Source organism: Callionymus lyra, chromosome 5 (genome assembly GCF_982586985.1).
Source record: "Callionymus lyra chromosome 5, fCalLyr1.hap1.1, whole genome shotgun sequence".
NCBI lineage: Eukaryota > Metazoa > Chordata > Actinopteri > Syngnathiformes > Callionymidae > Callionymus > Callionymus lyra.
Window position 1 is genome coordinate 14066927 of NC_141822.1, and position 17484 is coordinate 14084410.

Genomic DNA, 17484 nt, shown 5'->3' on the forward strand with positions numbered 1-17484 from the left:
AGACAATGGGTTTTAATCAGAGATTAAGATTGCGAAGTAAAATATTTTCTTTTGTATCTCAAACAATAATGTTCTCCTTTTCTTTTCATCGTGGTGGACTGATACTTGTTTAAAAATAGTTCAGAATAATAGCAAATACAGGCAGTAAGTTACACTCCCTGTATGACGTCAACAAAACGCCACGGACAGTTGGACAACATCTACGTCGATTGTGGTGTCAAAATACTTTTTTTTTTTTGCTAGAGAGGAAATGGGGAGAGTATTAGAAGATGGAGGGAAATTTGTCTGCTTAACAAGGGCAAAGACACACAATCCTCTTATGATCGACCTTAATAACAAGTGGGTTTAGAGAGGGTTTGTTGGTCATACATTATTATTACTAACGTGACAAAGTCCATCAGTAAAGGGTGTAGCAGGTGAAAAAGATTTCCAGCTGACGGTGACAGATCGACTAGTGCGATGACAAGAATCAATACCCGCACCCACACTAAGTGGCGACAGGGGGGGAAGAATGATTTCATTCGGAGTCAGATTTACAACTACAATATAAACCTGTGGATGAGGTAAAGTGACCATTTATCTTACGTCACTGGGTCAATCCCTGGCTATTCATAAAGAACTGTGTCAAGAGCTAGGTTGACACAAATGACATAAGCAAGAGGAGGAGAGAAAAATGACGTGGGAGCGTCACACAACACAAGGTCTGACCGAGCCTTACACACCATTGTACAAATATACAAAATTCAACAATGTATTGTTATTTTGCAACTAGTGCTGTACTGATATAGCTTGACGATGCTTCATGAAACAGTGCCCTTCTTTTAAAAGCCCAGTAGGTGGTGCTTTTGGCTTGAAAATAATAGGAGTTTTCTTTTAAAAGTTGATCAAAACAAAATATCTCACAGCAACAACTGACACCGGGTGAGCTTTAAAAAATAAGCTTAAAGCTTCAGCACATGACTAGTTAATGGTGTAGGTTCTACATTTAATATGAGAAGGCTAGGGTTTAAGATAAAGAAAATAACAAACATATTGATGTCAGCAATTATAAGGAAACTACCCTTAACAAGCAAAACTTGTGGGAAATTGATAGAACCAACACATTTATGAGACTTATATTTACTGCTTGTATACCATGGGCATCAAACTCAATGATACAAGGAGTACAAGTATATATTCCGGATTGCGATACAGTCTTTTCATTCTATGAGGCTCAATCTATCCTTTTATATAAACTGAAATTGAAAGTTTTTGTTTTAACTACATCAAAAACATCAATTGTCTTCACTTAAACATCAGTTTTATTTATTGTATCTTTGAATAAACACTGGCATCTTTAAAGGTCAACCACATTAACTGCTTGACTGCTGACCTAGACAGTTGGGTAAACATCAAATAGGGGTGTGCAATGGCAAGAACTTGGCAATGCGTATTAAGATACAGTGACAACAATACGATATTTTGAGATACTTACAAGTAACAATAATATATTTATAGTATTGTCCGAGTACTGGAGTTTGTTTGTTGTAGAATTTACAGGTCACATGACTCGACACATGAAGTCGGAACGGCTTTTGATTTGTTTTGAGAAAAAAATATGTCCAAAAATCATCTTTGAAAGCTGCTGGAGTCCACAGGTATCCTCTCATACTCAGTCATTGACAGGATCTTATGGGATTTGATTATCCTTTTACCTGCCAAGGACATAATGACTGTTAAAAATACAATATATTGCTGTCTATTATTTATATAATATCTATGGAAAAAATATTGCGATATATTGCTGTATCTATAACCATGACACAGAATGTTATTGATCCAATGATGTCAAGCATATAGTTAATGCTTTGAAAACTATAGTAACTTTTCTGAGTAAATGTGTTTGTACGGCATGTATGGCTTATGATACCATATTTTTACCAATAAAAACATCTTCCCAGAAGCATTGTGGGTTAATTGACACTGTTAGTACATAGTGTGTGTACTTCATACGCTGCCATCCACAACATATTCATGGGTCTCCAGATAAGAGCCTTTACAAGGAAACCAATCAATACATATTCAGTCTAATGGTTTTTATCATCAATAATACAGTGAGGTAGAAAAATGTACCTGCAAAAAATATGTTTTCAAGAGCCAGGATGCTTTTCTTAAATCTGTTTTTTCTCATAGAAATAAAAAAAAGGTTTTAACGAAAGCTCAAAAATGCATTTTGAGGCAGCGCGTTTTCCAATTCTTAGATTATACTTTGAAAGTCTCCAAGGACAAAGCGAGGAGGACTTGAATTTGAAGATACGACTCTCCACCTTCAAGGACTCGTAAGCATGCGCTAAAGGATTATGATACAATGGAGTGAAAACAAATGGATTTTCTAGGTTTAAGTCTGAGATTATTCTTATTATATTCATGTTCACTGTATTGACACCAACTCAAATGTTCCTGCAGCTGAGACAACATTTTTTTAAACATCACGCTGCAGCGGTGAGTGTTACATATTAGAAATGTGTGATGTGTTTAAGGTCCAAGTAAATAAGTAATGATAGGTGCATGTTGGATTAGTGGTTAACACGGATACTGGTGTCGTGTTGTCTTGTAAACAAATATTTTTGAACAAGCCACATCTTTCAGGCAAGAAAACCTTCATTTCAGATCAATTCATCATATTTTCTAGTAAACTAATATAATTCTATATTTGTGATGTCATAAGAAAGATTAGTGGTCAATAGAAATATTCAATAACGTTAAGTACATGATTTATATCCCTAAAAAACAATCTGGACAACGAGAATGGAATAACTCCAAATTAATTCCATAAACTGGTTACAGAAGCGCATCCAACCTGCTTAAATAAATGGCCTGTGGTGCGTCAGTATTACATTTATTTCCACTAAGGTCTTTGAAATCGTGAAAACGTTAAAGTTTGTGCGTCAGATTTGCGATCTATGAACTTGACCTATGTTACAGATTTGGATATGAGAGAGATTTAAGAATGAGCAAAAGCATGGAAAGTGAGTGTTGCATTCAATGTATTAATTTTAAAGGTGTTTTTTTGTGTTATTCTAATGAATATTGTATAAATATCGACACTTCAAAACACGTGCCACTAGCAAGAAAAACAGATACATCACTGTATTTTAATTTCAGACACAAAATATTCCTGTATTCTTCCGACACTGTGGAAATGTAAATAGCGTGAATGTACATTATGGTTCAAGCAGTAGATAGAGACATATTCTAGAATCCTAGATGATCCTATTAGGAGGAAGCTGGTCGTCTGTGGAAGCAGAACACACGAGTTGAAGTCATTATAAAATAAGTAGGCGTGTAAAGCTGATCAATACATTCTCAAGGAGAAAATAAAAGCCAAAACAGTCAAGCGTGAACAAAGCATCGACTTTTTCCCCCTACATCAGCAGGACTAAAAACTGATTGATGGGATTGTGAGCAGCCGTGGAAGACAGCGATGATGATTCTGGACGTAAAACGCAATCTCAGCATGTATGGTACTGTAAACGGTGAGAGCTTGAAATGAGATCACATAAAGTGAAGGAACTGTAAAACAGCACATTTGAAAGGGGACCCAAATAGAAAGTTTACAATCCGTTTTGTCTATTGTGTGTATTTATAGGTGTGTTTAGGTAACAATATAAAGTTCAAGGGAAACTAATTTGAAAAACAAACTCTCTTGACTCACTAGAATGTTTCAAATGTTGAAGTCTTCTTCTCTAAGATGCAGTAAGTCCCTCATCATGACCATACACGCTTTGATGTTATTACTTTATTAAGTTCGCCCCGTCTGAAATCTCAACGAATGAAAGGTTACGAGAGTGATGCCTATTATTAAATAATATTGTCTTCACGCCTCCTCCAGCCAGCTGTAATCACACACCCCCAGTTTTGTTTATACAAACGAGTCTTTAGTAGTTTCAAAACGTCTGTGATTGATGACATGCAGTGACAAACCTTGATGCTTGACCGATCGCAGCGGAGTTGGCGTGGTTACGGTGAACAAGATTTAATCTCCACTAAAACCAAGTGTTTACAGAGGGCGGGGCTTAAGCACATATATTTCAATGAAAATATAGTTTTGACACATACTGATGAGTACAATAGAGTCCAAGATCTATTTAAGAGACACTTAAATCAACATATTAGTAAGTAAGTAAGTAAGTAATATTTGGAGAGCGTTTTAGTTTCCTTTTAACTTAAAATACGCACTAGATGAATTACATGACTGGTGTTTTATTACATTTAAATAACTTGTTTATCTATTAATCACACTGGATTCTCATTAATGAATAACTTTAATGGCAGTTATCATACTCCAGTTTTGTGTTGCGTAAATACTTCTCTTAACACTTTACCAAGTAGAAAATCGAATTAATAAAACACAAACTTTCAAAAATAATTTGACGAAACTTTAAAGTACAATATAAACTGCTACTAGCAAAACTATATTCAATTGACAGATTTAATATTCAAAACATCTCCAGTTTTCTCCTGAGCAGTAAAGACAACTTGATCTTCCGTGATGATAACGAGGATGATGAGTTCACTAGATAGTATTCTAGCTTGACTAACTATCCTTTAACCTGATTTGGACTTAGTTAAACACACAGGTAAAAGTAAATACCATTAGTGTGGGTTTTCGTGTCTGTATTGTCAGAAAGGAATCCTCAGGGACCATCTCTCCCTTTCAATAGATGCTTTGTGTTCAGCTTTCACCTGCGTTTCTCCTTGTTTTTACACAAAAAAAAGTACTTTCACTTTGTGTCAACGAAACAAAGTATAACGTTAGAGTAAAAAGTACACGTGACTAAACCTGGCGGGAGAGTTTACTGACACAAGCGGTGACAACAAGGTTATATAAACGAATATATTTGAATGATATAAACTAAACACATTATTATGACGGTTTAAAAAGGATAATATATATGTTTTGTCGTTTATTTTTTTCCGTATCCGTTAAAAAGTTCACCAACATGGAGAGAATTCCCCCCAAAAAACGCTACTTTCGACCAGAAAACCGAGTAGAAAAAGAAACCAAACATGGACTTACATTTGTACTGCAGCGAGTTGTTGATTCGTATCTTCACCGAGCCGTGGATTGACTCCCCGGGGTTGTAAACAACTTTGTTGTTGGCAAAAGTGATGTCAAATTCTTGGAGCTTCCCCATGACGGCGCACCGCGAGCGAGACTCCAGTCCAGAGAGGAAGAGACGATGCTGCGCGCACACCTGCTGCCTGCGCGTTCACGCCTCTGGCAGAGTGACGTCACGGCTACGGGGGGGAGGAGCCGGCACATGGCTTTCGTGTGTGCGGAAGTAAAGAAGAAAAATGTAGTTTTTTTTTGTTTTTTTTTAATGTTCCATTTCTATTGAGGAAGTGTTTTTAAATTTTACAAATGTTGAATTTTATTTTATTGAAATGTAAAAGAAATCAATAAATTCTAAATTGAAAAGTTGAATTTGTTTTGTTCAGTTCAGTTTATTTAATTTAAGTCAATAATTTATATATTGAAAGGACGATATATTATTATTTTTATTTAAATAATTAAATTTAAAAATATATATATAATATCAAACCATATTGATGGAGTCTACTGACTCCTTCAAGAAACATCTTAAGACGTTTTTATTTTGTTCAGGCTTTTCCTTGATTTTCTGGAACTCCTGTTGTGTTATCAGTTTTATCTTGATCTTTAAAGTATATACTTTATTGAATATTGTTTTGATTGTTTAAGCGCTTTGTGACCCTGGTCTTGAAAAGCGCTATACAAATAAAAAATACTTACTTACTTACTTATATAATTTGATATTCTAATTCCCATAATTCAAAAATAAATGTTCTAATTTCAATATTTTTTATTGCCAGCATTTTAAATTGAATATAGACATGTTTATATGTAAGTGCCATAAAGGATTCAATGCATAAATGAACCAACAACATTTCAATGAATTTAACATTTGAAATTCAACCATACAATATTCTGATTAGGTAGAACTTTATAGATTGAAATTGTTTGATTTTTAGACTAATATACTTATATAATTTAAAGCTTTGTATATTATTTTAAATTGGTAATACATTTCAGACTGTTTAGTTCTGTTTGTTGTTTTTACCCAATACTTTAAATAATAGTTGATGATCCTCCTGCATCATAAATATAGATTTGTATTTAAACAAACTAAGTTTCCACATAAAAACTCCTCCCTCAGTCATTTGAAGAAAGATGAATGAGATCCAGATCTGTCTTTTTAAAAGTTCCAGGTGGGATGTCTCCATGGAAACAGACAAGCACAACGATAGCCTAGATTTCTCCAGCGTATCCATGGAAATGTGGCCCGGCATCTGTCTTCTCCTGTTTACTCATGTTGTGAAACCTTCCCTTTCATGGTTTTCAGTGGAGTCACGGTCGGCAGGTTAGTGGATCATATGGAAGTGATGGGATCAGAGGTTGAATGACACCTGTCAGGGGTGGTACTCTCAAACATTCATTTTTATTAAATAACGGTGAGTTAGAAAGAGGTTTCTTAAAATATATATATATAAACAAGATCACAAAATAATTTATAGAGAACTTTGCAAATCATAGTTATAACTAGTTGTGGTGTTTATTCAGGTGTTCAAATAACCTTAAGGATGGTTTTGTCAAATACAAGCTATTGTTCTGTTTCATTTTAACAAGGAAATCCCCAGATATTTGACCCACTGACCAAAAGAATGTTGGTACTTGGGAAGGGGCGGTGAAAGAAGGGTGAAATATAGCCTTTCTGTGAAAATAAGTGTGCAAAACATAAGGCGTGTGTATTTTATTTTAATGATATAAATATAATTTTCTCACGAATACAACATAGAGCCTTAAGCAATCAAAACACTCAAGTCATTTACAATTGACTTGCAAATATTCACAGTGTTTTCTCCTTCTCTTGTTGCAATTCGAACCTCCTACCACTAGATGGCAGCAGTCATTACGTCCCACGAGCCACAACAGTGAAACCCTGAAAGGTCCCGGCGTTGACTGAGAATGAGAGGATACAGTCGACTCCATCTGCATTTAAAGCTGCTGTTTTCACATATTTCGGTTTCTAAACAAATGAAAGTAGTTACGAATTCATCAAAGATCATGTGGTCTGTAAATTCTGCAACACCAGAGTCAAGTAGTCTTTGTTCCTACAGTATCACAAGATATATACATCAATATATCAATCGTTTCACGTGTTTCGTAACCGCAAGATTTTTGCAAATACATGCTTGTACCTTGCTTTGGACATGCCTGATTTAAAAGGGTAACAGTGAGAAGATAAGACAGCTAACAAACAAAAAAAACCTTAAAAGTGTCGTGAGGAAGTAAAGATGAATCAACTCCCACATTCCGATTAGACAGTGGAATCCGACGTGAGGACCGGAGCAGGTGTCCAATCTTTCCAGACAGGATCCAGGTGTGCTGCTGTGCTGACTGAAGTTTCCGTCTGAGCTGAGTCATTCCAATTTCCAGAGCCTGAACTGACGTCATTGTGTATAGTAGGTGACCTTTGACCTTCATGTCATAAACACAGGCTAAAACTATATTAATGTCTTATGTAATTCAACTTATTATATAAATAGAGCCTTGTTTTTTTTGTTGAATATTTAGGAATTAGGAATATAGTGTTTAGATTAATTAGAATTTACATTAACTTTTGATATATTATTTATACGTAGCAACATTAAATTCATGCATTGTATATGGATTATTCATTATTTGTTGATTGAAATCTCAATACTGGAGGTTAATTTATTCAGTCAATCTAGTTCATCCAATTATTCCCTTTTTATGGAGGAACTTCTACTTGTAGCATTCAGCGTCCTCTAGTGGCCACTTTCTGCGAAGCTACGCTTGTACAAAATGATCAAACCCACGAAGGGGTTTTTTCTTTTTTTAAATGCTTCATAATTCATGAATCATAAGAAAGAAAAAAAGGTTGAGCTTTGCACACACATGTATTAATGTATTTTTATATTATATTATATTAGAATGTATAGTTTTCTATGAATTAAATGAAGATTTTGTAAGTTTAATCCCTCTATAATTTAAAATGTGTTACTTTTTCTAATTTCATGTCCAATTAAAACAGCAGCAGAGTGGATCAAACCATGAAACATATACTACTCTAAAGTCTTTATTTATGGTTTTTATTGATATTAGGTTTCCTTGACAATGTGGTCAAGAAAAGCAGCTTCTTGTTTAAGTACTTGTGCATATTTCAGTGGGGCATAAGTCAGAAAACGTCAACAATGTTTGTTGCACTACACCACGCAGTACATCTGTGAGGCAGGAGTGATTCGCATGGATGTCCATGCACGGGTTCTACTCGTCCTGAGCGTCCAGCAGACAGGTGGCAGCGATGGCTCCGGTCACAGCGTAAGGGTCACAGTTCGCGGCAGGACGTCGGTCCTCAAAATAGCCGCGGCCGTCCTGGTCCACCTGACGGGGGATACGGACGCTGGCTTTTCGGTTGGCGACCCCGTACGAGAATGAATGGATGCTGGCGGTCTCGTGATGCCCCGTGAGGCGTCTGAGGTTGTCCTTCCCGCCGTGGATGTCGTAGACCTGGATGTGCTGGGCGTGTCTCTTCCCCAGCTTCTCGATGGCCGTGACGATGTGTCTGTCACAAAACATTAGTAATAAATGAAATAGTTCCACTGGAGCAAACATGTCAAATGAACTCAAATAAAATGGACATACTCCAGTCCTCCCTCTTCTCTCATCTCCACGGTGCTGACGTTTGTGTGGCATCCGGCTCCGTTCCAGTCTCCTTGAATGGGTTTGGGGTCCAGGGAGGCCACGACACCGTAGTCTTCACACACGCGGTGCAACAAGAAACGTGCCATCCACAGCTGATCCCCCATCTCGATCCCCTCGCAGGGACCGACCTGGAACTCCCACTGAAGAGAAACAACAGAGGATGAATGATTGATTGTCAGAAGTCATTGATGGATGGACGAATGGATAGATAGATGGGTGGATGGACATATAGACAGATCCATGGATGGACAGATGGATTAATGAACAAATGGATGGACGGATGGATGGATGGATGGACGGATGGATGGATGGATGGATGGATGGATGGATGGATGGATGGATGGATGGATGGATGGATGGATGGATGGATGGATGGATGGATGGATGGATGGATGGATGGATGGATGGATGGATGGATGGATGGATGGATGGATGGATGGATGGATGAAATAGAGAGAGATCAATGGAGGGACGGACGGATTAATGAACAAATGGATGGGTGGATGGATGAACAGATAGATGGATGGATAGATAGATTGACAGCTGGCTGGATGGACTGATGGATGAATGGATCGATGGATAGATGGATGGATATTTTGATGGGTGGATGTATAGAAAGATGCATGGATGGATGGACAGAATGATGGATAGATGCATGGATTGATGGTTGGATGGACAGATGGGTGAATGGTTGGATGGATGGATAGAAGGATTGATAGATGGAAGGATGAAAGATGGATGGATGGGTGGATGGGTGGATTGATAGATGGTTGGATGGGCAGATGGAAGGATGGATGGATGGACAGATGGATGGATCGAAGGATGAATGGATGAAGGATGGATGGATGGATGGATGGATGGATGGATGGATGGATGGATGGATGGATGGATGGATGGATGGATGGATGGATGGATGGATGGATGGATGGATGGATGGATGGATGGATAGTTGAATGTTTGATGGATGGATGGATGGATGGATGGATGGATGGATGGATGGATGGATGGATGGATGGATGGATGGATGGAGGGATGGAGGGATGGATATTTTGATGGGTGGATGTATGGAAAGATCCATGGATGGATGGACAGAATGATGGATAGATGCATGGGTTGATGGTTGGATGGACAGATGGGTGAATGGTTGGATGGATGGATAGATGGAAGGATGAAAGATGGATGGATGGCTGGATTGATAGATGGTTGGATGGGCAGATGGAAGGCTGGATGGATGGATGGACAGATGGAAGCACGGATGGACAGATGGATGGATCGAAGGATGGATGGATGACGGATGGATTGATAGATGGATGGATGGATAGATGCATTGTCAAATGGACAGATGGATAGATGGACGAATGGAGGATGGAACAAAGTATGGAACAAAGGATGGATAGAAGGATGGATAGAAGGATGAATTGAAGGATGGATTGAAGGATGGATGGTAGATGAGATTAGATTTTTCCTTTATTAGTCCCACAAGGGTACATTCTTTAAACGTGTGATGGATGAAGGACAGACGGTCTCACCTGAGATGGCATGACTTCAGCGTTGGTGCCACAGATGTCCACTCCGGCGTAGAGACAGGCCTTGTAGTGAGACTCCACGATGTCCCGTCCATAAGCACTTTTGGCTCCAACCCCGCAGTAATAAGGACCTGCAAGTCAACGTCTGAAAGTTGAACAAAAACTACCGAAATCTCACTATCGTGTTCAGGAGCGACAACTTGTCAAACAATTCAAGTCACCCTGCGGTCCCGGGAATCCATTGGTGGGCCAGGCGTACGGGCTGCCGTCGATCCCGTAGAGCGTGTACTCCTGCTCCATGCCGTACCAGACGTGATGATCCTTCACTGCCTCCATCACCTCGTTGCATTTGAACCTGTGGTTCGTTTCTGCGGAAGGACACGTCGGTCAAGACACCAGAAGAAGAAGAAGAAGAAGAAGAAGAAGAAGAAGAAGAAGAAGAAGAAGGATGCGGCGCCGTCGAGGAACATACTCGCAGGTACGCCGTCGTGCGTGACGACGTGACACAGGACGAGCTTGTTGGGGTCAAGGGTGAACGGATCCCTGAACATCCGAGCCGGGACGATGTACAGGTCACTGTCCGCGCCGTCCGATTGGTCGGTGCTGGAGCCGTCGAAGTTCCACACGGGGATGTCTGGAATGAACAATGGAACAATTATTTATTACATTTAAATAGAGGCAAAATGAACATTTTCAAAGAGACGATTGTTATTATTATTATTATTTTATTAATTGGTATTTTAGGTATAATTGTTCTTATTATTTTTTTAAATGTGTACTGAATGTTTTTTTGGTAACTTTCTACTGAGACAACTTATACTTCCATTATAAGGGAAGAATGTCTTTTCAGTTCATCTTATTAAATTGAGCCTGATTTAGACTTTTTCATCAATAATCTGATTCAAAACTTTTTTTATGGATCAAAACAATATTGATTTAATTTTAAAAAAACATTGATTTAATAAAAAAAAAAAAAAATTTAACTGAAGTGAAACATAGTTACATTTGTGTCTCAAACTCCGGCCAATTTGACCCAAAAAATTCATTTTATGTGTTGAAAAAAACAAAGCGTTTCAAATCAAAGTGGATTCATGTTTCATTAAGATCCATCAAGATGCCAGTTTTTACGTTTTTTAAAAAAAAAGGACTTTAACAAACTATACAGAGATTTCCTATAAAAGTAGAGATGATTGCAAAAAGGGAGGAATTTGATTGGATTTTTTTTATGAGACATTCTCAAAATCTGACTCGTACTTCCTGTTACACACCGTTCTGTTCTGGTAAATATACAAACATATTTTCAGCAACACACCTGACCTATTGCCTGGAATCATGGGAAGGACGTGCCAGTGAAGAAACAAAACTGTCTTCGCTAAATGTGAATATGAGATTTTGAGATTAAAAAGAATCTGAAACATCTTTATCTTCTGCTGCACAGATCAAATAACAGGTATTTTTCTTTCTCTCAGTTTTTGCTTCACCTCCAAGCAAATAGTTCATCTATGATTAATAGCTCAAGTATAAATTGAGCAACGACTTGACGTTTATTTGGCTTTAAGTCTGAGGCTGGCTTTTAGAATATCCTGTTGATAATTAGTTCTGTCGGACTGGAATTTCAGGCTGGAAAAAAAACAAGGACACAGAACTTCCACTTGTGTACTATGTAGGTGGGAAGTTTTTTTTCTTGTCAACATGTTGAGTTCACCTTTGATGGAGGTCGGCTCGACGTCCAAGGTCCTGGTCTTGTTGCGGAGACCTTCCCCGGAGCCGTCGATCCAGATGTAGGTCACCTGGCATTTGGTCCCCTGGGGGAGACCCATGTAGTGCTGCCGCACCGTCTTGTTGAGGCGGGAGCTGACTGAGACGGATGCCATTTTCACCTGGGAAAACAAGGTACTTTTCTAAGACTGTACATGGAGCCTGACGTACATTTTATGTCGTGTCACGCATGAATTATAAAACATCGAATTTGAGCCATTTAATTTAAAAACAAGACTTTTTTTGAACCTGAATATGATCATATTTAATTTAAATATATATATTTTAATTGATTTCCTTAGTGCTAAAAAAAACAAGTGACTACTATCGTAGTAGGAAACAAAGTTTAATTCAAGATACAAAACAATACCATGTTTGTCAAATGCAGTATCAAGCAGCAGGAAACAAAGTTAAATAAAAAACAAAAAAGCAAAAACTGTTTACTTACTTAGCTCCAGGTGAACGAAGGAGAGCTGTCTCTACAAGTGCCGCAACCCGTTCCAGGTATTTAAGTAGCAGGACGATTCTGATGTCACACGCTCGCACATCTTCTATTTGTTTGGCCTTTGAAGAAGAAAAAAAACGAGTGGGTGTGTCTCTAATTTATCTTCACAAAAATGTTTTCAATACATTTGGTTCAGGCGAGGTAACAATGGAGTCACGCAGAGTATTCATTTCAGGATTAAAATACCTGAATATTCAATTTTCAACATTTGTTGAGGATCAGAATAACAAATGTTTGACAGTGAGTTTGCGTATGCAAGTCAGGCTTTCTAGCTCAACGAATTCCTGATTCAATTACAATTAACAGTGACTTGTTGTGATCGGAGTTTGTCTAGTTGGCTGCTCCGGGACCAGTCGTGTCGGCAGATTCTTGTTTTGGCACGTTTTCAAGGGATTTTATTACACATTTTATCGTACGACGCAAAAGTATACACCATTATTCTTTCACCGTTGAGACAAGTGGTGGTTGGATTAGTGTATTAAAAGTTCCAACGGACACACACCTTCTTTGTTGTCACTAACATTTACACCTCGCTTTGTGTGTACTGTGGCATGTGATCACGATTAAAATACACAAATATGTGTTCACTCCTTCAATCTGATCCACATTTGAAATGAAGAGCTTATTATTATTTAAACAAAGAGCTTATTATTCTTATACTAATAATATTAATAACATTTATTATTTGTATTCGGCTCATAAATCTCAAAATGCTACAGGTTTGAAACAATAGTATATTAAACACAAGATACACTAAAAAGGTCAAAGTAGATTAATGTTTATGTGAAGATCGCTTCTATTTTTGTATTAGTGTCTAAGAAAAACCCGGGAACAGATTATTGTTGTCGACAATTAGATTTATTTTAGGTTGAAAAATGATAATAAAAAATGGAAAACTTTTTAATCGAAGGAGCTTTTCTCGACACTCAAAGCAGCAGAAGGTATGGAGGGGTAGGGTTTGGAGGGGTATGGTTTGGAGGGGTAGGGCCTGAGAGGAGAGTTGGAGGTCTTCAGGGGTAGGGAGCTTGAGACAGGAGGTAGGGGTCTGCAGGGGTAGGAGCCTGAGAGTAAATAGTAGGGGTCTGTAGGGGCTTGAGATGGGAAGTAGGGGTCTGCAGGGGTAGAAGCCTGAGAGGAAAGACGGGGGTCTGCAGGGGTAAGAGCCTGAGAGTAAATAGTAGGGGTCTGTAGGGGCTTGAGATGGGAAGTAGGGGTCTGCAGGGGTAGTGGACTGAGAGGAGAGGTGGGAGCTAAATAAACAGCTCATTGGGATATAAGGGGGGTCGGTAGAGGTCACTGTTCCATTAACAATCACTTAAATAACACCATTTTTGGCATGAATCTTGGATCAACCCCGTAAAGGTCAACACGTCAAAACTAAAACCCGACGAGCAGCATCACGCGTGACAGTAACAGACAAACAACATTCTTGCTTTGGATTGTTTTTTTTGTTTTTTTTCCTAAAGGAAACTCGCCAGCTGATGTTCTTGTACTTCTACTTCTACTACTTGCTTTTTGTTTCTCTTTCAACAGTTTCCGGCTGTTCTATGAATCAAGATTGTGAGAAAGAAAAGGTTCTGAGATATAAAATAATCCTTCTCATCTATGATGGGTTGATGGGAGGATGGATGTCTTTTATCTCCCCTGCATTACTGTACTTTTCTGTAAAGGAAACAGAAGCAGCTTCAAAAACACGTTACATAAATCTTTCTTTTAAACAATGTTGTAATCCTTTATACCAGAAACACATGGATGGATCCGTTCGGCACACATGCATGTGATCGGTGTTTAAGGTCATTCCTATTAAACGATAAGAGGAAAGGTAAACGTGATCAGGCGGAGGGATGACATGCACGCACACAAGCTTACAAGTCTCGCTTCGACTCGCACGATTCTTTACACAATAAAAGAAATATAGAGATTTTAAATAATAAAAAATATATACAATTGAAAAAAGATGAATAAATCGAACTTTATAGCGTTCAATGACTAAATTGTTTGACACTTTATTATCGATAAAGTTTAGAAACAGAGACATTTAAAGAACAAAATGTTTATTTCGTACCAGTTTACACGTTCATATTTCCGCATGTGTTGCTACGCTTTTCTCACGAAGCGTCCACACTTCCTCAGGTCTTGGTGAGTTCGGATGATGCTGTTCCTCCTCCAGGTCGTCCGAAAAATCCGTCCACTATTAGAGGAAAACATTTTTAAAAATGAAAAAACATGACCAAGTTGTTTAGATCCCAACATAAAGTTTAATGGATGACAGAAGAACTGAAATATTTGTAGTGTAGCACAAAAAACACAATTCTTGACATGAGTTCATATTTTCCTTATTGACATATATGATAGAATCCAACTTAATATTGAGTTTTTTAGTGAACTAGTTAAAGATAAACCTTTATTTTATCAGAGACAGGAGAGATTATCGGTATGAAAAGTAGAAATGATCTAAATTATATCTATTTTATTATCTCATATGTAGATATTTAAGAGCTTAAATTCTGGAAACATATTGATGGACGATATATATGTATATATATATATATATATATATATATATATATATATATATATATATATAATAATCCTATAATAATCCTATGTATATATATATATAATCAAAGCTTAACAGGTTAAAAAACAAAATTTAAAAGAGTATGCCTTGGGGTCCTTTACTCCTGCAATGCATGCTGGGATGCTAAATTATATATATTAAACAATAAAATAATTAAAGGAAACGTTTTAATTCATTATTTAAAAATAAATGAATGTTTTTGGATGAATAAATATGGATTAAATTGAAAAACTATACAATGTAGGAAGTTATATCTATATATATCTATATCAGACTTTGACATCAATCGACCCGACGCTCTGGTTCTGACTCAGCGGAACACGTCGTCCTGCCTCAATTCTAATTATTAACAATTGGTTCTGCAGGTGTGACTCCTGTAATTTCGCTGCCATTTAAAAACACGCTCTTGCTTCTGTGAGGAAAAGGAATGCGGATCGACCGGTTTTATTTTTAACTTCAAGATCGTGCCGGAGACTTTTGCTCTCAGAGTTGAACACGCCGACCCTCCTCCAATTGGTCCACACCCGAAGAATGTCGGGCCGTAAATGTCTCAGGTAACTACTGCCTAAGACATCTTTTCTTCCGAAAAAATGTAGCTCTGTTTTTTAACTCATATTTAACATATTTGATCAGTAAAATTAATACTTATATATATCTATATATATCTATATATATCTATATATATCTATATATATATATATATATAGATATATCTATATATATCTATATATATCTATATATATATATATATATCTACTTATATTTATATATATATGTACATCAAGCTTCAAGGATAGACGTCTGTCACCGCACGTCGTCAATCCCGGAACTCTCCACCTCCAAGAGACTCGTTGTATAAACAAAGCGGGGAGTGGTTACAGCTGGCTGGAGGAGGAGTTACACTGAATGGACGCCGCTCTCATAACCTCTCTTTCGCCGACTTTTCAGACGGGGGAGAACTTTATAAAGTGTTTAAAACGTGAAAAATGTATCGCATATATTCCTGACAATCCTTTTCGATCGTCACTATTTTGTCGTCTTCATTGGGTTCTAACCTCCAAATAAAGGACTTTGTTAACAATGGTCTAAACGCAGAGATTCATATGTAAGAAGTGAGTTGAGATTTTGTCACGGACACGCACCTGGAGCGCAGCAGGGGCGCAGCTGCTCGGTGGGGTTTGCTTCTTTGTCGCCGCTGGTGCATCCAGCCACAGACCAGCTCGTGCAGGATCATCACGTACAGCAGGAAGATGAGGACCGTGGGATCCATCAACCGGGATGGAAAAGGCAGGTTGACTGTGATCACTCAACGGTCGAAGACGTCAAAACGACGTCTCCCCTCGTCGACTTCCAACTTTGGCCACGAAACACAAGCCGATCAAGTGATGAATAGTCGTTTTACTGATGAACAAGTGGGGAGAATTGCAGAGAAGCGGCAGAGGATGTTGCCGTAGAGACGCCGCGGTTGCTAAGGGCATGATGTCACGATCATTCTCTTGACTGAGATGACAAACAATTTCACTACAGTCTAAACTACACGGAGAAAACATGCTTATTGGTCCGGTTATAGACAGACGACTCACTGAAATGCACGGGTATAAAAATACATGTAATAAACAAACCTAAAATCCCTATCATGAGAGTGGGGGCGGGGAGGGGGGGGGTTACTTCATCAAAATTGGAAACATTTAAATTTTCATGGGGGTCTTCTGTCCCCTTTCTCTTGACCTAATTGAGTTGCCCTCCCTTCTCAAAACCTTTACTGAGAGGTCAGTAGTCTACATGCTAATTTTAAAGGTATTAGATCTTGATCAAAATAGGATATATTTTGATTTTCACGAGGGTCTTTTGCCCCCTTTCAAGATATTTAGTCTTCATAAAAATTGGACAAGTTCTTATTTTCATGGGGGTCTTCTGCCCCCCGGAATCTCCCTTTCCCATGACCTGATTGAGTTGCTCTCCCTCCTAAAGCCTTCAGTGAGAGGTCAGTATTCAACACGCTTATATTTAATACATTCGGTCTCCATCGACACTCGAAAAATGTTGATTTTGATTCCTTTTTTTTGCCCCCCTTTCCGCCCCCTTACGATTAACAAAAATAGCCGAAATTCTGGAAATCTCTCTTACTTAGTATGTCACACACATGGTTTAAATTTCATCAAAATTGTGCATATTTTATAAAAATATAGAGAAGTTTACCCTGAAATGAATAGATTAAAAACACATGTACTAATTTAACAAACTGATTTTGTAAATTGACCTGCTGTAGTTTTTCACTTCACTTTATTATTTAATTCCATTTTGTACATTTAAAACATATATTTTA

At 37.8% G+C, this 17484-nt stretch overlaps 2 protein-coding genes across 2 annotated transcripts in view; both read right to left on the reverse strand.

Annotated features, from left to right (window-relative positions):
- Positions 1-5220, reverse strand: part of arrdc1b (arrestin domain containing 1b) — a 31675-nt gene extending 26455 nt beyond the window's left edge. The window contains exon 1 of the mRNA XM_087791049.1: positions 5060-5220. Coding sequence (XP_087647175.1) covers positions 5060-5177 — 118 coding nt within the window. The 5' untranslated portion in view covers positions 5178-5220. The remainder of the gene's footprint in view (positions 1-5059) is intronic.
- Positions 5221-8148: 2928 nt separating this feature from the next.
- On the reverse strand, positions 8149-12630 carry LOC148079476 (glutamine synthetase-like). The gene is made up of 7 exons (XM_087791050.1): positions 12521-12630; positions 12020-12194; positions 10787-10948; positions 10536-10682; positions 10318-10445; positions 8729-8928; positions 8149-8648 (listed from the first exon to the last, which is right to left on the reverse strand). The coding sequence occupies exons 2-7, from the start codon at positions 12186-12188 to the stop codon at positions 8351-8353; spliced, it is 1104 nt and encodes a 367-aa protein (XP_087647176.1). The 5' UTR covers positions 12189-12194; positions 12521-12630; the 3' UTR covers positions 8149-8350.
- Positions 12631-17484: the final 4854 nt, after the last annotated feature.

Coding starts and splice junctions, on each gene's coding strand:
- LOC148079476 (XM_087791050.1), bottom strand. CDS start 12,188: ATGGCATCCGTCTCAGTCAGCTCCCGCCTCAACAAGACGGTGCGGCAG. Junction 10,949..12,019: donor CGAGCCGACCTCCATCAAAG/GTGAACTCAACA, acceptor TGTTCATTCCAG/ACATCCCCGTGTGGAACTTC. Junction 8,929..10,317: donor CTGAAGTCATGCCATCTCAG/GTGAGACCGTCT, acceptor GTTTCTCTTCAG/TGGGAGTTCCAGGTCGGTCC.